Source organism: Aedes aegypti, chromosome 2 (assembly GCF_002204515.2).
Source record: "Aedes aegypti strain LVP_AGWG chromosome 2, AaegL5.0 Primary Assembly, whole genome shotgun sequence".
NCBI classification, from domain to species: Eukaryota; Metazoa; Arthropoda; class Insecta; order Diptera; family Culicidae; genus Aedes; species Aedes aegypti.
This window is the reverse complement of record NC_035108.1, coordinates 103,299,785-103,321,842: the sequence shown is the minus strand read 5'-3', so window position 1 is coordinate 103,321,842 and position 22,058 is coordinate 103,299,785. Positions and strand designations below refer to the sequence as shown.

Genomic DNA, 22,058 nt, shown 5'->3' with positions numbered 1-22,058 from the left:
CTAGAAGCTAGAAGCTAGAAGCTAGAAGCTAGAAGCTAGAAGCTAGAAGCTAGAAGCTAGAAGCTAGAAGCTAGAAGCTAGAAGCTAGAAGCTAGAAGCTAGAAGCTAGAAGCTAGAGAAGCTAGAAGCTAGAAGCTAGAAGCTAGAAGCTAGAAGCTAGAAGCTAGAAGCTAGAAGCTAGAAGCTAAAGCTAGAAGCTAGAAGCTAGAAGCTAGAAGCTAAAAGCTAGAAGCTAGAAGCTAGAAGCTAGAAGCTAGAAGCTAGAAGCTAGAAGCTAGAAGCTAGAAGCTAGAAGCTAGAAGCTAGAAGCTAGAAGCTAGAAGCTAGAAGCTAGAAGCTAAAGCTAGAAGCTAGAAGCTAGAAGCTAGAAGCTAGAAGCTAGAAGCTAGAAGCTAGAAGCTAGAAGCTAGAAGCTAGAAGCTAGAAGCTAGAAGCTAGAAGCTAGAAGCTAGAAGCTAGAAGCTAGAAGCTAGAAGCTAGAAGCTAGAAGCTAGAAGCTAGAAGCTAGAAGCTAGAAGCTAGAAGCTAGAAGCTAGAAGCTAGAAGCTAAAGCTAGAAGCTAGAAGCTAAAGCTAGAAGCTAAAAGCTAGAAGCTAGAAGCTAGAAGCTAAAGCTAGAAGCTAGAAGCTAGAAGCTAGAAGCTAGAAGCTAGAAGCTAGAAGCTAGAAGCTAGAAGCTAGAAGCTAGAAAGCTAGAAGCTAGAAGCTAGAAGCTAGAAGCTAGAAGCTAGAAGCTAGAAGCTAGAAGCTAGAAGCTAGAAGCTAGAAGCTAGAAGCTAGAAGCTAGAAGCTAGAAGCTAGAAGCTAGAAGCTAGAAGCTAGAAGCTAGAAGCTAGAAGCTAGAAGCTAGAAGCTAGAAGCTAGAAGCTAGAAGCTAGAAGCTAGAAGCTGAAGCTAGAAAGCTAGAAGCTAGAAGCTAGAAGCTAGAAGCTAGAGCTAGAAGCTAGAAGCTAGAAGCTAAGAAGCTAGAGCTAGAAGCTAGAAGCTAGAAGCTAGAAGCTAGAAGCTAGAAGCTAGAGAGCTAGAAGCTAGAAGCTAGAAGCTAGAAGCTAGAAGCTAGAAGCTAGAAGCTAGAAGCTAGAAAGCTAGAAGCTAGAAGCTAGAAGCTAGAAGCTAGAAGCTAGAAGCTAGAAGCTAAAGTAGAAGCTAGAAGCTAGAAGCTAGAAGCTAGAAGCTAGAAGCTAGAAGCTAGAAGCTAGAAGCTTAGAAGCTAGAAGCTAGAAGCTAGAAAGCTAGAAGCTAGAAGCCTAGAAGCTAGAAGCTAGAAGCTAGAAGCTAGAAGCTAGAAGCTAGAAGCTAGAAGCTAGAAGCTAGAAGCTAGAAGCTAGAAGCTAGAAGCTAGAAGCTAGAAGCTAGAAGCTAGAAGCTAGAAGCTAGAAGCTAGAAGCTAGAAGCTAGAAGCTAGAAGCTAGAAGCTAGAAGCTAGAAGCTAGAAGCTAGAAGCTAGAAGCTAGAAGCTAGAAGCTAGAAGCTAGAAGCTAGAAGCTAGAAGCTAGAAGCTAGAAGCTAGAAGCTAGAAGCTAGAAGCTAGAAGCTAGAAGCTAGAAGCTAGAAGCTAGAAGCTAGAAGCTAGAAGCTAGAAGCTAGAAGCTAGAAGCTAGAAGCTAGAAGCTAGAAGCTAGAAGCTAGAAGCTAGAAGCTAGAAGCTAGAAGCTAGAAGCTAGAAGCTAGAAGCTAGAAGCTAGAAGCTAGAAGCTAGAAGCTAGAAGCTAGAAGCTAGAAGCTAGAAGCTAGAAGCTAGAAGAAGCTAGAAGCTAGAAGCTAGAAGCTAGAAGCTAGAAGCTAGAAGCTAGAAGCTAGAAGCTAGAAGCTAGAAGCTAGAAGCTAGAAGCTAGAAGCTAGAAGCTAGAAGCTAGAAGCTAGAAGCAGAAGCTAGAAGCTAGAAGCTAGAAGCTAGAAGCTAGAAGCTAGAAGCTAGAAGCTAGAAGCTAGAAGCTAGAAGCTAGAAGCTAGAAGCTAGAAGCTAGAAGCTAGAAGCTAGAAGCTAGAAGCTAGAAGCTAGAAGCTAGAAGCTAGAAGCTAGAAGCTAGAAGCTAGAAGCTAGAAGCTAGAAGCTAGAAGCTAGAAGCTAGAAGCTAGAAGCTAGAAGCTAGAAGCTAGAAGCTAGAAGTAGAAGCTAGAAAGCTAGAAGCTAGAAAGCTAGAAGCTAGAAGCTAGAAGCTAGAAGCTAGAAGCTAGAAAGCCTAGAAGCTAGAAGCTAGAAGCTAGAAGCTAGAAGCTAGAAGCTAGAAGCTAGAAGCTAGAAGCTAGAAGCTAGAAGCTAGAAGCTAGAAGCTAGAAGCTAGAAGCTAGAAGCTAGAAGCTAGAAGCTAGAAGCTAGAAGCTAGAAGCTAGAAGCTAGAAGCTAGAAGCTAGAAGCTAGAAGCTAGAAGCTAGAAGCTAGAAGCTAGAAGCTAGAAGCTAGAAGCTAGAAGCTAGAAGCTAGAAGCTAGAAGCTAGAAGCTAGAAGCTAGAAGCTAGAAGCTAGAAGCTAGAAGCTAGAAGCTAGAAGCTAGAAGCTAGAAGCTAGAAGCTAGAAGCTAGAAGCTAGAAGCTAGAGAAGCTAGAAGCTAGAAGCTAGAAGCTAGAAGCTAGAAGCTAGAAGCTAGAAGCTAGAAGCTAGAAGCTAGAAGCTAGCAGAAGCTAGAAGCTAGAAGCTAGAAGCTAGAAGCTAGAAGCTAGAAGCTAGAAGCTAGAAGCTAGAAGCTAGAAGCTAGAAGCTAGAAGCTAGAAGCTAGAAGCTAGAAGCTAGAAGCTAGAAGCTAGAAGCTAGAAGCTAGAAGCTAGAAGCTAGAAGCTAGAAGCTAGAAGCTAGAAGCTAGAAGCTAAGCTAGAAGCTAGAAGCTAGAAGCTAGAAGCTAGAAGCTAGAAGCTAGAAGCTAGAAGCTAGAAGCTAGAAGCTAGAAGCTAGAAGCTAGAAGCTAGAAGCTAGAAGCTAGAAGCTAGAAAGCTAGAAGCTAGAAGCTAGAAGCTAGAAGCTAGAAGCTAGAAGCTAGAAGCTAGAAGCTAGAAGCTAGAAGCTAGAAGCTAGAAGCTAGAAGCTAGAAGCTAGAAGCTAGAAGCTAGAAGCTAGAAGCTAGAAGCTAGAAGCTAGAAGCTAGAAGCTAGAAGCTAGAAGCTAGAAGCTAGAAGCTAGAAGCTAGAAGCTAGAAGCTAGAAGCTAGAAGCTAGAAGCTAGAAGCTAGAAGCTAGAAGCTAGAAGCTAGAAGCTAGAAGCTAGAAGCTAGAAGCTAGAAGCTAGAAGCTAGAAGCTAGAAGCTAGAAGCTAGAAGCTAGAAGCTAGAAGCTAGAAGCTAGAAGCTAGAAAGCTAGAAGCTAGAAGCTAGAAGCTAGAAGCTAGAAGCTAGAAGCTAGAAGCTAGAAGCTAGAAGCTAGAAGCTAGAAGCTAGAAGCTAGAAGCTAGAAGCTAGAAGCTAGAAGCTAGAAACTAGAAGCTAGAAGCTAGAAGCTAGAAGCTAGAAGCTAGAAGCTAGAAGCTAGAAGCTAGAAGCTAGAAGCTAGAAGCTAGAAGCTAGAAGCTAGAAGCTAGAAGCTAGAAGCTAGAAGCTAGAAGCTAGAAGCTAGAAGCTAGAAGCTAGAAGCTAGAAGCTAGAAGCTAGAAGCTAGAAGCTAGAAGCTAGAAGCTAGAAGCTAGAAGCTAGAAGCTAGAAGCTAGAAGCTAGAAGCTAGAAGCTAGAAGCTAGAAGCTAGAAGCTAGAAGCTAGAAGCTAGAAGCTAGAAGCTAGAAGCTAGAAGCTAGAAGCTAGAAGCTAGAAGCTAGAAGCTAGAAGCTAGAAGCTAGAAGCTAGAAGCTAGAAGCTAGAAGCTAGAAGCTAGAAGCTAGAAGCTAGAAGCTAGAAGCTAGAAGCTAGAAGCTAGAAGCTAGAAGCTAGAAGCTAGAAGCTAGAAGCTAGAAGCTAGAAGCTAAAAGCTAGAAGCTAGAAGCTAGAAGCTAGAAGCTAGAAGCTAGAAGCTAGAAGCTAGAAGCTAGAAGCTAGAAGCTAGAAGCTAGAAGCTAGAAGCTAGAAGCTAGAAGCTAGAAGCTAGAAGCTAGAAGCTAGAAGCTAGAAGCTAGAAGCTAGAAGCTAGAAGCTAAAAGCTAGAAGCTAGAAGCTAGAAGCTAGAAGCTAGAAGCTAGAAGCTAGAAGCTAGAAGCTAGAAGCTAGAAGCTAGAAGCTAGAAGCTAGAAGCTAGAAGCTAGAAGCTAGAAGCTAGAAAGCTAGAAGCTAGAAGCTAGAAGCTAGAAGCTAGAAGCTAGAAGCTAGAAGCTAGAAGCTAGAAGCTAGAAGCTAGAAGCTAGAAGCTAGAAGCTAGAAGCTAGAAGCTAGAAGCTAGAAGCTAGAAGCTAGAAGCTAGAAGCTAGAAGCTAGAAGCTAGAAGCTAGAAGCTAGAAGCTAGAAGCTAGAAGCTAGAAGCTAGAAGCTAGAAGCTAGAAGCTAGAAGCTAGAAGCTAGAAGCTAGAAGCTAGAAGCTAGAAGCTAGAAGCTAGAAGCTAGAAGCTAGAAGCTAGAAGCTAGAAGCTAGAAGCTAGAAGCTAGAAGCTAGAAGCTAGAAGCTAGAAGCTAGAAGCTAGAAGCTAGAAGCTAGAAGCTAGAAGCTAGAAGCTAGAAGCTAGAAGCTAGAAGCTAGAAGCTAGAAGCTAGAAGCTAGAAGCTAGAAGCTAGAAGCTAGAAGCTAGAAGCTAGAAGCTAGAAGCTAGAAGCTAGAAGCTAGAAGCTAGAAGCTAGAAGCTAGAAGCTAGAAGCTAGAAGCTAGAAGCTAGAAGCTAGAAGCTAGAAGCTAGAAGCTAGAAGCTAGAAGCTAGAAGCTAAAAGCTAGAAGCTAGAAGCTAGAAGCTAGAAGCTAGAAGCTAGAAGCTAGAAGCTAGAAGCTAGAAGCTAGAAGCTAGAAGCTAGAAGCTAGAAGCTAGAAGCTAGAAGCTAGAAGCTAGAAGCTAGAAGCTAGAAGCTAGAAGCTAGAAGCTAGAAGCTAGAAGCTAGAAGCTAGAAGCTAGAAGCTAGAAGCTAGAAGCTAGAAGCTAGAAGCTAGAAGCTAGAAGCTAGAAGCTAGAAGCTAGAAGCTAGAAGCTAGAAGCTAGAAGCTAGAAGCTAGAAGCTAGAAGCTAGAAGCTAGAAGCTAGAAGCTAGAAGCTAGAAGCTAGAAGCTAGAAGCTAGAAGCTAGAAGCTAGAAGCTAGAAGCTAGAAGCTAGAAGCTAGAAGCTAGAAGCTAGAAGCTAGAAGCTAGAAGCTAGAAGCTAGAAGCTAGAAGCTAGAAGCTAGAAGCTAGAGCTAGAAGCTAGAAGCTAGAAGCTAGAAGCTAGAAGCTAGAAGCTAGAAGCTAGAAGCTAGAAGCTAGAAGCTAGAAGCTAGAAGCTAGAAGCTAGAAGCTAGAAGCTAGAAGCTAGAAGCTAGAAGCTAGAAGCTAGAAGCTAGAAGCTAGAAGCTAGAAGCTAGAAGCTAGAAGCTAGAAGCTAGAAGCTAGAAGCTAGAAGCTAGAAGCTAGAAGCTAGAAGCTAGAAGCTAGAAGCTAGAAGCTAGAAGCTAGAAGCTAGAAGCTAGAAGCTAGAAGCTAGAAGCTAGAAGCTAGAAGCTAGAAGCTAGAAGCTAGAAGCTAGAAGCTAGAAGCTAGAAGCTAGAAGCTAGAAGCTAGAAGCTAGAAGCTAGAAGCTAGAAGCTAGAAGCTAGAAGCTAGAAGCTAGAAGCTAGAAGCTAGAAGCTAGAAGCTAGAAGCTAGAAGCTAGAAGCTAGAAGCTAGAAGCTAGAAGCTAGAAGCTAGAAGCTAGAAGCTAGAAGCTAGAAGCTAGAAGCTAGAAGCTAGAAGCTAGAAGCTAGAAGCTAGAAGCTAGAAGCTAGAAGCTAGAAGCTAGAAGCTAGAAGCTAGAAGCTAGAAGCTAGAAGCTAGAAGCTAGAAGCTAGAAGCTAGAAGCTAGAAGCTAGAAGCTAGAAGCTAGAAGCTAGAAGCTAGAAGCTAGAAGCTAGAAGCTAGAAGCTAGAAGCTAGAAGCTAGAAGCTAGAAGCTAGAAGCTAGAAGCTAGAAGCTAGAAGCTAGAAGCTAGAAGCTAGAAGCTAGAAGCTAGAAGCTAGAAGCTAGAAGCTAGAAGCTAGAAGCTAGAAGCTAGAAGCTAGAAGCTAGAAGCTAGAAGCTAGAAGCTAGAAGCTAGAAGCTAGAAGCTAGAAGCTAGAAGCTAGAAGCTAGAAGCTAGAAGCTAGAAGCTAGAAGCTAGAAGCTAGAAGCTAGAAGCTAGAAGCTAGAAGGCTAGAAGCTAGTAAGCTAGAAGCTAGAAGCTAGGGAAGCTAGAAGCTAGAAGCCTAGAAGCTAGAAGCTAGAAGCTAGAAGCGAGAAGCTAGAGCTAGAACTAGAAGCTAGAAGCTAGAGCTAGAAGCTAGAAGCTAGAAGCTAGAAGCTAGAAGCTAGAAGCTAGAAGCCTAGAGCTTAGAAGCTAGAAGCTAGAAGCTAGAAGCTAGAAAGCTAGAAGCTAGAAGCTAGAAGCTAGAAGCTAGAAGCTAGAAGCTAGAAGCTAGAAGCTAGAAGCTAGAAGCTAGAAGCTAGAAGCTAGAAGCTAGAAGCTAGAAGCTAGAAGCTAGAAGCTAGAAGCTAGAAGCTAGAAGCTAGAAGCTAGAAGCTAGAAGCTAGAAGCTAGAAGCTAGAAGCTAGAAGCTAGAAGCTAGAAGCTAGAGCTAGAAGCTAGAAAGCTAGAAGCTAGAAGCTAAGAAGCTAGAGCTAGAAGCTAGAAGCTAGAAGCTAGAAGGCTAGAAGCTAGAAGCTAGAAGCTAGAAGCTTAAGAGCTAGAACTAGAAGCTAGAAGCTAGAAGCTAGAAGCTAGAAGCTAGAAGCTAGAAGCTAGAAGCTAGAAGCTAGAAGCTAGAAGCTAGAAGCTAGAAGCTAGAAGCTTAGAAGCTAGAAGCTAGAAGCTAGAAAGCTAGAAGCTAGAAGCTAGAAGCTAGAAGCTAGAAGCTAGAAGCTAGAAGCTAGAAGCTAGAAGCTAGAAGCTAGAAGCTAGAAGCTAGAAGCTAGAAGCTAGAAGCTAGAAAGCTAGAAGCTAGAAGCTAGAAGCTAGAAGCTAGAAGCTAGAAGCTAGAAGCTAGAAGCTAGAAGCTAGAAGCTAGAAGCTAGAAGCTAGAAGCTAGAAGCTAGAAGCTAGAAGCTAGAAGCTAGAAGCTAGAAGCTTAGAAGCTAGAAGCTAGAAGCTAGAAGCTAGAAGCTAGAAGCTAGAAGCTAGAAGCTAGAAGCTAGAAGTAGAACTAGAAGCTAGAGCTAGAAGCTAGAAGCTAGAGAGCTAGAAGCTAGAAGCTAGAAGCTAGAAGCTAGAAGCTAGAAGCTAGAAGCTAGAAGCTAGAAGCTAGAAGCTAGAAGCTAGAAGCTAGAGCTAGAAGCTAGAAGCTAGAAGCTAGAAGCTAGAAGCTAGAAAGCTAGAAGCTAGAAGCTAGAGCTAGAAGCTAGAAGCTAGAAGCTAGAAGCTAGAGCTAGAAGCTAGAAGCTAGAAGCTAGAAGCTAGAAGCTAGAAGCTAGAAGCTAGAAGCTAGAAGCTAGAAGCTAGAAGCTAGAAGCTAGAAGCTAGAAGCTAGAGTAGGCTAGAAGCTAGAAGCTAGAAGCTAGAAGCTAGAAGCTAGAAGCTAGAAGCTAGAAGCTAGAAGCTAGAATAAATATTTGCGGCAATACCATGTAGGAAGTTCTGTAAAAAATCTGAGATGAATTGACAGGAGTTTTGAAAAACCCAAAATAAATAACTAACATTCCAATGAAGCATTGTGAATTATTCCATCGAGAAATACTAGGAACAATATTTTAAGAAGTCCTGAGATAGTACCTGAGAAACATTGCAAGAACTCTTGTGAAAAGAGTGCTAAAGGTATGTCTCCGATAAATTTGGGATTGCTGAATCGGTTGCGGTCCTCAGAAATATTCCAGCACGTCCCAATTTCGTGCTACAGGTCATCAAATTTGTTGTTTCTTTTATATGGCCATCTACAGTTCTCTTCTGAAGTATCAATAAGTACCATTTTAGCGTTAGCGTAGCTACGATATACTTCGTAGATTGGATACTAGCAACATTCATGTGTAATTTGATAATTTTACCCAGATTGCTTTCAGGAACAAGGCTGGGGAGTAAACCTTGGCCCAATCTTGGACAATATTACCAAAAGCATGAATATTGCTATTCCCGGCCACACCCATCTTTACCGTAGCTTGGGATAGGGGAAGGAAATGTTGATGTAGGGTAAATTATGTATTTTAGACAGGATAAGGATATGTCTGGAAACGGCGATCGATTAACTGCAGTAGATACAAATATTTTATTACGTAATATTACTTATCTGCTTAATGTCGCATTGTACTTTGAGTTTCTGGGGATAAAAAGCTTACAAACTGTAGTATTAGCTTCCATAATAGCGTTTTTTGGCGGCTTGTCTGTCATACATTTCGGACACCTAATATACATTTTGGACACCCTCATGTGAATATAATTTGGACAGAGGCGTTATCTCAATATCCATACAATGGTTTCTTACAAAGACGATTATATCATAAAACTTTAAGAGTTTACATGTGACTTATGCATTTTTAGCTTATTGGATGTGTATATTAGTAAAAAATAATAATTTAATTTAATGCAAGCAAATATCATCAGATCCACGAAAAACGCCTGCAAGTATGCAAGCATGCATTCCAGTGTGTTTCATCAGATGGCCAAATTATATCAACTGAACAAAAACCATAATGTATTTTGGACAACACTTTATTTATGCCTTATATACTCATGTTAAGATTTTAGATGACCTTAGCTTAAATTTTAGACATATTTAATCATGTTTCCACTTTCAAACTTTTTATAAATTCCAATTCTGAGCGCTATTATTACATTTAATGTATGTTCTTGAAATGCACATCCTCTTGCATTCGTAGGTTTCGCAGATGTTCTGTTGATACAATTTACAATTTTTATATTTTTGAAGCCAATTTGTAATTGTTATGAAAATGGACATCATTAATAAGTAGCATAGTGTATTAATAATGCAATACATGATTTCCCGTACATGTTTTCCTCACCATTTCATTGGAAATAAGCATAGAACGACTAGCCTGTCCAAATAATATGCATGTCCAAATTATATACGTTACCCTAGCACTTACTTAATGAGACCGACTCAGCGACACCCTCATAAGTGTTGGAATATAGGTAGTGTCGCACCTCAGGTAGAAGAATCGTCGGTTGAGAAGCATGCGTCGTCGTAGGTAAAAGTGTGGAAGATTTGTTGTGAGGTATAATATTTGTGTAGGATGTTTAATTGTAAAAATAGATACCTGGTTTGAATAAAGAGAGTTGCAGCTGCTGATTGAGGTATCAGTCACTTAGCTGCCCAGTTGAAGGAAACATCTACTGTATTGTATTTCTTTATGATTTGCAATCGGATGTGGACGGGCTAGCCTCGCTAGGATCTGCGTGGTCTTAGCGGACTAGCTCTTCAATAATAAGTGCTACGGATTTTTTTTTTTTTTAAATCTTTATTTGAGTGTATTTTAACGCACGAGGGCTAGTTCTACACTAAGTGCTACGGAGGAGGAGAATGGGAAAGGTTTGACGTCAGGATTCGCCTGAAAAGCTAGCGATAGACAAAGGGCATTTGTGGTTAAGTGTTATTCTTTTGAATGCCGGCAATCAAAAGAGAACCTTTTTTTACTGGATTTATTATTAGGAACTTGTTAGGATGATTCGGATGTTTTTTTTTCTGCTCAGAAGTAAATACAAAGCAGAACCAATCCCTCTAGGGTCATTGGATCGTAAAAAAAAATAAAAATAAAAAAAAGCAAAACGCAATTAAAACATTTTACAATATACGAATAATACTCGGCCAAGCAATCGTATCGCACTATCAGCAAGCTATCATCAGGGCGGAATGCGCGAACCGAACAAAAATGTTTATCTCCGAAGATTTGCGAAAAAAAAAGTTCCCGTAACGAAAACACGCAGCAAGTTCCTTGAAAGCAAACCCGTCAAAAGGCAATTATCGATCCGATACCTATCAAAACGCGATTCATAAAATAATGGACAAACTCACCGGATTGTTTCATTAATACATGTGCCATCTGTAAACCTCTGGATGGAAAAATGCTGGACTGGATCACGGCACCCAAAACACAATTCATATCACTATTTATTGTTTTATATGACACTTCTTTTCACTAAAACTTTTGATAATAAAACTACAACAATTAAGGCCTTTTGGTGCGTCATCACAAAATGGCTTCTTCCAAAATCATTAACATATTGTTATGATAGTATTGGTATTTGCAACATCGATAAAATATAACTGCTTATCACCTGATTAAATGGATAATTTATGCGAAGAAAAATGCTTCAGGTGGTATTTCAATACAGTGCCTTCCCGATTTTGGCAACACCCACTTTTGTCTACCCCCGATTTTAGCAACACCCGTTTTTGGCAACATATTCTTCCCGATTTTGGCAACACAATGAAAAACATTTCAAATTGATTTTCAAGTACGGAAAACTAATATTTTGAATTAAAACAAATTTAAAATAAGTTCAAATGAAAGTGGTGGTGGCCATTACAAGCTGAAAAACTTAATGTGGAACGTACTTATGAGAATAACTTAGATATTTCGAAGTTGTTGTTAAACGTATAGGAGAAGTTAGTAATATAAAACATGCATGCTGTTTAAATTATTGTTACATAGTTAAATAGGCATCAAAAATTGCTGGAATACGTTGGTAATCGACAAGAAAAAAAAATAATTTAAGCACCAAATGTTAAGATAGTCAGCTAAACTACATTGATCGCAAATGTTTTGTTGTATTGTGTTTGTTTTTTTTTAACATATCAATCGGATTATGTGTGGTGTGTGGAAAGGGGCCCAGATAGCCGTAGCGGTAAACGCGCAGCTATTCAGCATGATCATGCTGAGGGTCGTGGGTTCGAATCCCGCTGGTCGAGGATCTTTTCGTAAAGGAAATTTTCTCGATTCTCTGGGCATAGAGTATCTTCGTACCTGCCTCACGATATACACATGCAAAAATGGTCAATCGGCAAAGAAAGCTCTCAGTTAATAACTGTGGAAGTGCTCATAAGAACACTAATCTGAGCAGCAGGCTTTGTCCCAGTTGGGACGTAACGCCAGAGAGAAGAAGATGTGTGGCGTTCTGGTGAGCCTGATTTTTTTTCAAATTATCTCGTGATCATTGATAAGTTAATCCGCAAGAAAAAAAATGAATAATTGGTGAGTGATTTCTTTTAGGTATTTCTGTAGTCATTTCAATAACAGTTGTTGAGGAAAACATCGAGAAACTTTGTTCATAACTCTAGCTGATAATTTGGACAAAATGTTGAAAATGTGTTTTGAGATAGTAATTGAAAAACGTTTATCGAAAACGGAACGAAATTCTAAAAGTGAATAAAAAAAGAACCCATGTTCAAAATTCTTTAAACGATCCCGTTTTCAAATCTTCCATTTATATGTTCACTCTCACTCCCGTGCAAAAGTTAGAGTTCACCCCCTAAAAAACATGCAAAAGTGTTTTGTCCATATCTATGTGATTACACGTCCAATGGATTAGCTGCTTTGCTCTTGTCCACAGTTGATCCGCAGAAGTTTTCTCGTTTCAGTTTGTATGGGGAAAGGCAACTAACTTCAAAATTCTCGTAAACACAAACTTTTGCATGGGCGTGTAATTCACTAATTGCTGTAAAAAATGCAGAATTTCCTTGGGAAATTGTCTACCTTTAGGAGTATTCCACAATTCAAAGTGTTTTCAATTTTGAAATAACTCAAAAAGTAAATAACTTGTAAGAGTTTGGATTTCATATTCGGTTTCAGGGACCATGATTTTAGTAAAAAATGATATTCTCAATATAACCGAACGTTGTTTCAATGGGTGATCAATGTTACCCCATATTAGATATATAAAAATCACTTGAAACATTTTTTAGACATGCTTTAAATTTTCAAAAAACAAAATACAGTTTATAGACACGAGCAATGGGTGTCAGTACTTGTTTAAAAATATAAAACTTGCAACATATGCTATTTCAAATTGAATTTTTAAGAAATATAAAAAAAAAGATCAATGTTACCCCGGACTACGATAACCATATACCAAACTAATTCGCCATGCGTGCTAAAATAGTGCTATTATAGAGCTGACATGCACTATACTGTCCATAAAGGCATAACTGTCCCATATGAAAAAAGAAGGCATTGAGAAAATAGCGCTCAAAGTTTGAAGATTGTTCTCTTATACAAATTTTCTAGTACATTTTTGCATGCCATATTTATTCAGCACAACCGTAAAGACAACCCATTTTGCTCCTATTCATCAGTAAAAAAAAACTTGAACATAATTCACGTTTTGTAATTGCTATTTGGGTGGAAAGTTCATATAGAGACTGTTATGACTGTTATTTTTCAATATGGGACTGCATCAACTTCATATTTTTCCACAACATTTTCAAACATAGTGTGTCTATTTTTATATGCATTGTATACATTGAAACTTGAATATTTCAATGAAAAAAGGTGTTGGCTCGGAAATCCATATGGGACAGTTCTGCTTTTATGGGCAGTATATTAGCCGTACAATAGCCCTATAAGAGGCGAATTAGCGGGCTAGTGGTTACTTGGGAAATGCATTTGTACAAAAAATTGGAAAAAAATTTAACGATTTTCTTGGGAGAAAAGTAACTCAATGAAATGAATGAAATTTGGAATTTCAGTAGTAAAACTATAAACAATTTTCACTGATATTATTTCAAAATTACTAATAATGATGCTTTAACAACTCCAACATAATTACTTCTTTAACATATATTTTTAAAAGAAATTTCGCCCAATCCTTTGATTATTCATTTTGCTACTCTCAGCAAAATATTTCCCGAATCTTGAATGAGCTAGCTTGATGAGATCTTGACATTAACTCTATTGCTGGATGCGTGGCGGTGCCAGTCTCAATAAAAAGCCTTTAAAAAGTGCCATGATCCAAAGAAAGGCATGTAGTTTTTTAACCATTAAATATTTGATAGATATTTTTTCATTTTCTCTGTTTCTATTCATTTCTGAAATTACATTTCAACCGCGATAACATTAATTTTGACAAAATAATTTATAAGCACTTTTTACATTTTTAACTAAGAACCTTGTTCACTATTTTTACATAAGACGCGTGGTAATCATGTTTTTATGTTCAGGAAATCCTAATAATAAATCCATGAAATAAATTTTTCTGTATTTTAAATCTGTTACTTTTAATATGGTTGTGCTTTAAACTTGCACATTTGCACTCCAGAACAACCGCAAATGGCCTCTGAAGGTAATACAACGCTTGTGCTGTGTACAATAAGCGTGCTTTTTATATGGTACAAGTAATCAGTATATGATGTCTATGATTATTAGTCAAAATCTGATCTTAAAAAGGCTCCCAGAAATTGTTCACATCATTCGTGATAGTTGCCATACATTTTCTGATACTTTTAGAGAATAAAATGATAAAAAATAAAAGCATTTCAAAATTCTCGATTTTGGCAACATCCCCAATTTGGCAACATAAAAATCACGCCTTGTTGCCTAAATCGGTAAGGCACTGTATTTAATCAACACTTTCAGATACAGCATTATCAATTTAGCGACAATTTACATGAGATTTATATTCTCAAAAAAAAAAAATCTCTGATTTCATGCCGCATTTCATTGCCTCACACACGGAGAAAAAACACCCTAGTTTGAAACAACCAAAATTTTTGTTGATTTTCAAACCGAAAATTTGGTTATTTTTAATCCAAAATTGGTTGTTTCAAACTCATTGTTTTGTTTGAAACTAATTTGTTTCATAGGCAATTTTAATGTTGAATCTTCATTTCCTTTTAATCTGAGTTGTAGTTGTTTCAAACCAAGATTTTAGTTTATTTTCACAAACAACAAGTTTGTTTTTACCAAAATATAGGTAGAATGTTTCTCTGAAGTGCTATTATTTTCAAAATAGAATAATGGGTTGATTCGACCAAAACAATGTATCGAATCAAACTAAGATTTCATTTAGAATAAAAACAACAAATTTTTTAGTTTGTAATGAACCTTTTTCATGTATTAACACAATTGTTTCTGCTGTTTTCTGGTTACAAGTGTAAGAAATTAACAGTTGCCGTAAAGATCTGCTGACTTGTTATTTTTGCAATTTGAATAATTTACGTGTGGAGGTAACATAATTGATTCAATGTTTTTATTTCATTCAGCAAACATTTCTTTTTTCCAAGATCCTGCTGGCCATAGCGCAAAATGGGTTCAAAAATCAAACCACGAGTACACGAAGAATGCTGGTGCTGCACATGCCTACTTACAATGGCTGATTTTTTATACTTTATTTGAATGCGGTCAATTACAAATATCGTGAAATTTCTTTTCAGATTGGAGAACATCTTCGACGACGTTATTTGCGCCTTCATTATTAGCAAGATCCAAGACGATGGAACTTATAATCATGTTCATTTTTATTTTAATACTGTAAAATGTCGAATAAATAAATAAAAAAAACGCATTAACATATTATGTCATCAATAATAATTATGAAGAAATATGAAAATACAACAACCCCACAATCCAAACAAAAAAATCGGTTGAATCAACCAGCGCATCAGTTTATTTTGAACCAATTCTTGGTTGAATCAAACCACTTTTCTTAGTTAGAATCAACCTACGTTCTTGTTTGTTTCAAGAACTGTCAAATTGAACAACAAATATTTTGGTTGTTTCAAGCTAGGTTTTGTTGAATTTACCTAGAAAATCGTGGAAAAAACAACTTGGAATCTTAGTTAGTTTTAACCAACGCATGTTGTTGATTCAAAGCAAGATTTTGTTTGTGCATATTTCAAACTAAAGTTTTGTTTGAAATCAACCAATAAATGGTTGAATTTACTAATAATTTTTCTCCGTGCACAACTACGCTTGTAAATAGAAGGTGCTTACCTTTTCGATTGTAATTCAGAGGCAAGCATTTGTGTTTTGGATTCCATATTGCGTTCACTACACTTCCACTAAACACATCTTTTATTCACTTTCCTTAAAGGAACACATTTCCACCAGGATTTCAATATTTATAAAGTTTTATCAACCGCATCACTCAAAACAATTATGGCGATGGTTTTCACTTGTGCGAATCGACGCCGCCACCGCACACTGAGACATGCCTGTGTTTATAGTCTAAAATATTCAACTTTTTTTCTGTTGTATTTATTTTCAGTGCGGAAAGGTTGGGCAAAGCATAGAAACTTGAAACTCATACGTTGTTTGTTTTTCGATTCTCTCAAATTACAGAAACCATCTCTACGAAGCATAAAATCATACCAAGTGTTTATCAATTTGGACCACCCAAAATAATTGAAAAGCTCCACAGTGCGATGCGTCGAGATGCGTCGGGACGCGTCTATCGTGTGTGCACAATCATCGCGATCGTTGAGCGCAGTGATGTCAGAGTTGCTATCTGTAAAATTATAGCATTTATCGTGGATTGATCACTTAAATCATTAAAACTTTATTAAATCAGTGATCTTGTGATGGAAAACTATTTGCAAAATGATTAGTTTTTATAACATGCAGCAAATGTTCCGAAAACAAGCATATAACAATTGCTAGAAAAATCTGTCACCAATCACCTGGCAACACCGTCATCCCTTGCAAACATAAACCATACCGATGCATAATAAAAATATGCGATAAATTCAATAAAAAACAGAGAAATTCCGTTGCTTTTCATTAAATTGTAATGTTTTCTTAGGATATGTACTATTGAACAGTTGATTTTGATTTCCAATAGACCATTTCCGTCAGATCTGACCCCCAGTTTTTGTATTTTTCTTCGAAATACAATAATTTATAATGAATATATACGCTTTCAGATCTTGTTTATATGCACTCCTGATTTTCTTATAAATTTTTGAAAACATGGATACTCACCACATTTTTAAAAATAACTCGAGATGCGGCACAGTTTGTTCAACCCTATGGGTATACAGCGTGGTGATTTTGGATCTCACCCCTGCATTGGGATGTTTATTTACATATGGAAACGTCAAACCAGGTCTGCGATCAGAATGACTGAGATCCCGGTCAGGGCGTTCCAGACCGGAGATCAAACGAAACTAACCTTAAATAACTTTCTTTGCTAACCTCAACTTTGCGTTTTAACCGGTCGGATCTCAATTTTTGCTGCAAGCAGTGGAATAATATGGAAAAAATGCAAATGTAGAATACTAAGAGTTAATTTGTTCACCCTTTTCTCTAAACTATAACACTGAGAATCGTCTTCCAGCAGGAAAATATAACATTTCCCTCCACAGATTCAAAATCCCCGAAAAAAAAACAACTATCATTCACCCAATAGTTAGAGTAATTGCTATTTTTAATTAGAAACGACTTTCGGTATCATTATTTTTGATATTCATGCCGACAAATGCCTTATCAAACTGTTGGCTGATGATCCGGAAGCTTCCCGCCTTGAGTGAGCAATCTTCCGGACCATTCAAACTTCGGCGGCAGAAAAAGATCACGCACGACATCTATTCTGTTTGAATGCAGCAGAACCTTGTAACGTTCGACGGTTGCGGGAGAAGACAAAAATTAATCCGGTGGTCACGATGGTCAACATTCTTCAGCAGAAGAGGAACCCTGGATGGTACTTTCGACAAAAAAAAACAAGATTTCATTTCCTTCCTTTATTTATCCTTTGGTAAAGAATTTGCGGATTTGCTGTTACATCCGGTACTATATCAGACCGGATATTATAAACCAGCCACTCTCCCGTCTCAATACCGAACGAAAACCGCTCCCATCAGCGAACTTATCGAAATTTTCTGGCTTCGAGTTCGGATTCCAGCAGCGTCAGGATAAAAAAATCTAAAATTGTCACCTTCGCGAGACGGGTCCTTGGCGTTGCGGATGATCCGACAGTGAAAATTTTACCTTCGCCTGGCCCACTGACCCTGGGAACCGGTGCGGCTGAGGACATTGATAACTTGAGCCAAAACGATAGACTTATCCATGATTTTGTCTGATTTTTTTTGCTCATATGTGGCCACTAGTACAACAAAAAACGGCGAAAAGGGATGATAACGATCTTGTAAAATGAAATGCCCATATGATGAAAGAAAACATAAACAAAAATCATCTGTCATACCAGCTGATCAAAAACTCACCACAACGTGATGGCAAAATCATAAGGGAAAAAGGGGTCTCCGTTTTTTCGGGGTGAATTAAATTCTAGGGGACCGAGGGGTGAAGTAACGTGCCGCCAGTTTTTCATTGTTTTTCAATAGTTAGAGGCTCCAAAACATATTGGTTCCTTAGGAAAGTTTGTTCAGTAAATTGACAGAAAGCATATAAGCCAATAAAAAAATTTCACGGAAATGGTCTATACTCGTCAATCTACTAAATTTTCCAAGTGTTTACATAAAAATATGCTTAACACAAATGTTATATTATTTGTTTGTTTGTTTTGAAAATATACATGGAAAGGCGATACTACTACTGTTACATCAATGTTGATTCTAATAATTCTTTGAGCGGCGTGTAACGCTTCACCTTAAATACAATGAATAGTCAGAAAAAGACATTTTTGACGACAGCAAAAACTTTTCACGTCCGATTTTTAGCACGGCTCACTTCGATCGTCCATCAGAAAGTACCATTTTAGTACCGAAATTATTAAAAACATCGTTGTTACTTATTCTTTAGCATTTAAAAACTGATTTCTGTAGTAGACGGATTTCACGCCAACTCGACACGTGATTGGCAGCACCCCTTCAGAATTCAATGAAACTTTCTGGATGTCAAAAGTATGTGAAACTAAGATACTTTGCATATTTTGTTTTTTTCAAAATCGATCTAGACTAACATTTGGAAAGGGTCAAAGTTTTTTTTTACTTTTTTTATAAACCCGTATAACTCAAAAACGGTAAGACCTACAAAAAAGTGTTGTATGGAGGACTGTCGTGAAATTTCCTGTCTCTACTCTGAAAAAAAAAAATGATTCAAAACTTTAAAGTCAATTAAAAAAACGGTCAGATTTTGATCATCCTTAAGCAAAAAGTTTCGTAATTAAATTTACTAAAAGTCGTCCATACATTGCAAATTAGGCATATTTTAGAGAAAAAAGTTTTTCTAACATCGATTTTTTTAAGTCCAAAATGATTTTTTTTTATTTTGCTTTGAATAGTCTAGTATGATCATATTTTCAAGTGATAAATGAGTTTTAATCACAAAATAGATCATATTTGTTTTATTGGGAGTAGTTAAAAGAAATAAAACGGAATTATGCAGAGTTTTTTTTTAATTAAATTCAATTGATCTCGCACCAAACCGCTTATGAGAAAATCAACTCCGTCTAACAATCCGATGGGTTTTTTATGGTTGGAAAGATATCACAATAATATTTAATTTCTTATTTGGTCAAAGCCAATCTTAACAGGTGTCTGGAAAGAGTCAATATTATGCTTATGAAAAAAGTCGTGGTTTGATTTTTTATAATTGCTATGTATCCTAAAACGTATCTAAAAGTATCTGCACATGAATATTTAAATTATGTTTGGGCTTTACTGAATAAATTGAATATTTTTGGTTCATCCTCTGAATTGATATACCGTTTGGCTGCAATTTGTGTATCACTAATAGGCATAAAACAATGATATTTTTGGGTACCAGGGACAGTTTTAACCTTATCAAAAAATTCCACCAATTCCTCTGACATTTTAAAATATTGTTCATTAGATATATAACAGAAATTTAATTTGATGATACAGTTTGTTTCACTGCCCAGTCGAATAGTTCTCGCGGAGTTGCGATTGTGTTTCCATAGTATTTTGCAAGACTTGCTCTTTTTGCCATTCGCTTGAGAGTGTCACCAATAGCGTCACAGGAGCCTTTGCCGTGGGATGTGGCAAAAAAGTGCCACTCTACTTCCAATCCATGTATTTTCTTGTAATTACATAAGCTGACATTTTTTTTATAATGAGCTGCAGCTCCATCTGACTTAAAAATAACTTTTGATTTGTTTAACAAAATTTATCAATTTTGAAATAAATAGCTGAACTGCTACTGTGTCATGGGTCTGATACAGTGGCGCAACCAAGGGGGGGGGGGGGTTTGGTGGTAAATTTAATTACGAAACTTTTTGCTTAAGGATGATCAAAATTTGAAATGGCCGTTTTTTTTTTAAGTCGACTTTAAAGTTTTGAATATTTTTTTTTCAGTATAGAAAATGTGTTTTTATTTTTTCAATATTTTTTTCTAAAACGTCAGGAAATTTCACGACAGTCCCTCATACAACACTTTTTTCGTCTTATCGTTTTCGAGTTATACGGGTTTATAAAAAAAGTAAAAAAAAAAAACTTTGACCCTTTCCAAATGTTAGTCTAGATCGATTTTGAAAAAACAAAATATGCAAAGTATCTTAGTTTCACATACTTTTGACATCCAGAAAGTTTCATTGAATTCTGAAGGGGTGCTGCCAATCGCGTGACGAGTTGGCGTAAAATCCGTCAATAAATGAAGCACATAAATCAGCATACAAGCTGGCGAAACTGAAATCAGTAGGGTAAAAGCACCGGTTTTGGCCAGCCTAAGAGAAAATGTCAATAAAAATTAAATGGGAAGCCGTATTTATACTATAAATATGTCAAATGCAAGCTTTCAATCCATATTATATGTGTAAAATATCGAAACTGAGCTATAACCATTTTTTCGCTTTGAAAATCCCGTTGGTCAATATAGGCCAACGGAACCAGTTTCGGCCAGAGATTTAACTTTGGTTCCTAAGTTGGCCAATCGCATTGATTTCTCATGAGAGTGGCCAAATTAGGAGTGCCCTGGCCAAATTAGGTGTATGGGAGTTAAAATTATAAGGGAAATGAATTGTTTTTCTTAAGTTTTGAATCAATTTGGACGAGTAAATGAGTGTAGCTATCTCATGTGAATGTGATCTACTGAACACAAAAGGTTTCATGCTGATTGTCTATGTAAAACGGTGCAAAGGGGATGGCTACAACTGGCGTATGGCCAAAACCGGTGCTTCTACCCTATATAATGCATTTTTAACAGTCAATATCTCAAAAACCAATTTTTTTTGAAAACGGGTATACATTCAACAACCTCGAATAAAGTTCAAAGCTATATTTTGGTGCTGTGTAATTATATGGTTGAAGAGGCATTATTTTGAAATTTTGGTCGAATCCATTGAAAATTGCGAGAATAATTCCTTCAGGATTTCTTGGAAAATTATTGAAAAAATGTGGGAAAAAAGGGAAAAGGGAAATTATCAAAAAAAAAAAAAAAGTTTTCTGTGGCAGTTTTCGAATTTGGTGATTTTGCTACTTATACAATAATTCTGGATAAACTCCTCAAGGAATCCTTAAAAAAAAGTTGAAAAAAAAACAATAGAGAATATCAAGAAACCACAGACAAACGAGCGTAACACTCAATTATGTTCTGTACACCAGTGCTCTCACTCACTTGATATTCGATATCGAATTAAAGAACCTTAGTAGAAGTTTGTTTTCATGACTACCTCGATGGTCCCTTGAAACGCAGTTGCACTGATTTTGTGCTCTATAACTCGATACCTTTCTAACTCGATGGTCCATTCAACATAGAGTTATATAGAGTTTACTGTATATCAAATTTAAGCCTATTTTGTTTTCACATCCAGTATTTTGCTTAACGTGAAATTTACGTGATGCGGAATATTAGTTTTTCGGGAGTGTGACGAGCGTTGATATTGAACTTACCGGAAAGTCAATCGCAAATTTCTCCACCCGTAGTGCCTTCCTGGTTGCATTGGGCAGCCTTCGGACCAAACGCTTGCAGTCTTCCATGCACACAGCCCGATCCAGCAGGGCATGATTGTAGTGCCTTTTCCAATTTTTGGAGAAATTCTGTGGTGTAAAAAAATCAACGTTTAAGTAAGTGCTATAAAATGAAGCCTACCGACTTACCTCAATCAAGTTCCACAGCTCGGAGCTGTTGTCCGGTCTGAGAACAACCCGTGCCACGCAGTAGGCGGCGATTTGACCCGAAGGGGCTTCTTCCATACATTGGTCATAATCGTCTGCCTCGGATAATCGCGGCATGCGGTGATACTGCGCAACTGTTGGAACGGAAGCATGGTGACAAAAAAAGTTTTATTACGGTGCTATGAATGCTTTATGCGGACGGAATGACAGTACAGTATATAATTTACTTCTTACATGTAGCACGACTTTTTTTCATCATTTGTTGCACGTAATAGAGTGCCATTGAACTTGATATGTATTTGAACAACTACCGTAAAACTAAACATTACATGTACTTTGCAATTGGATAAAATGGACAAATTGATGTGAAATTTGCGAAAAAGTTACACATCTTCTCGGTTAGAATCGAACTCACGACTATCTTTTCGCTAGATAGCCGTAAGCAATAAATCATAATTAAAAAAAAAATTGTGTTTAGGTAAGATTTCCAATATCTCCTCTATTTCATCGCTTATCATTCTATCTAATTCATTGTTCTGTCGCCAAATAACATTCTTTATTTTTTTAATTTCATCATTTTTCGGGGAAACGGGTCATTCGCGGAAAAGCACAACACAATCCAAGATATCGTATAGATAGGAAGATAGTAACTTCGGTTGCTAATGACAGCCGAATTGGAAAGACCTTAGCATGATACTCTGAGTGATTTGTACTCGTTAGCCTTTAAGTTTAATATAAAATTATCTTTGGAGAAAACAGAGATGGTTAAACTTTAAAGAAACACAAATGCCATGTTTCTACTTACACTTGGATACTACATTATCTAAAATTCAACTTACAATCTATAAAATCTGCATTAATGGACAGAGTTAGCAGTACAGTAGTCAGAAATACATAACCAAATTGGAACATTTCAAAGCACTCCAATACAATATTTGGTTAAATTCCACTCAACCGAAAACACCACACAACCATTCACATTTGAACTCAGAATCTTACTGCTCTCCACATTCTTGGACATCTGCTCAGCCAAGGATGTTCAGAACACTATCAGAATGTAATAAGTGGATATCATGCAAAAAAAAAACTTAAGTTGTCGCAAATGTCGCGTTG

The 22,058-nt window shown here is 37.4% G+C and overlaps 1 protein-coding gene and 1 pseudogene across 1 annotated transcript in view; both read right to left on the bottom strand.

Moving 5' to 3' along the window:
• Positions 1 to 21,073, bottom strand: part of LOC5565243 (nose resistant to fluoxetine protein 6) — a 30,321-nt gene extending 9,248 nt beyond the window's left edge. Inside the window, exons 1-2 of the mRNA XM_021841776.1 lie at positions 20,928 to 21,073; positions 20,721 to 20,867 (exon numbers count right to left, since the gene is read on the bottom strand). Of these exons, the coding sequence (XP_021697468.1) occupies positions 20,721 to 20,867; positions 20,928 to 21,062 (282 nt within the window). The 5' untranslated portion in view covers positions 21,063 to 21,073. The remainder of the gene's footprint in view (positions 1 to 20,720; positions 20,868 to 20,927) is intronic.
• LOC110675861 lies at positions 16,641 to 17,253 on the bottom strand (annotated as a pseudogene).
• Positions 21,074 to 22,058: the final 985 nt, after the last annotated feature.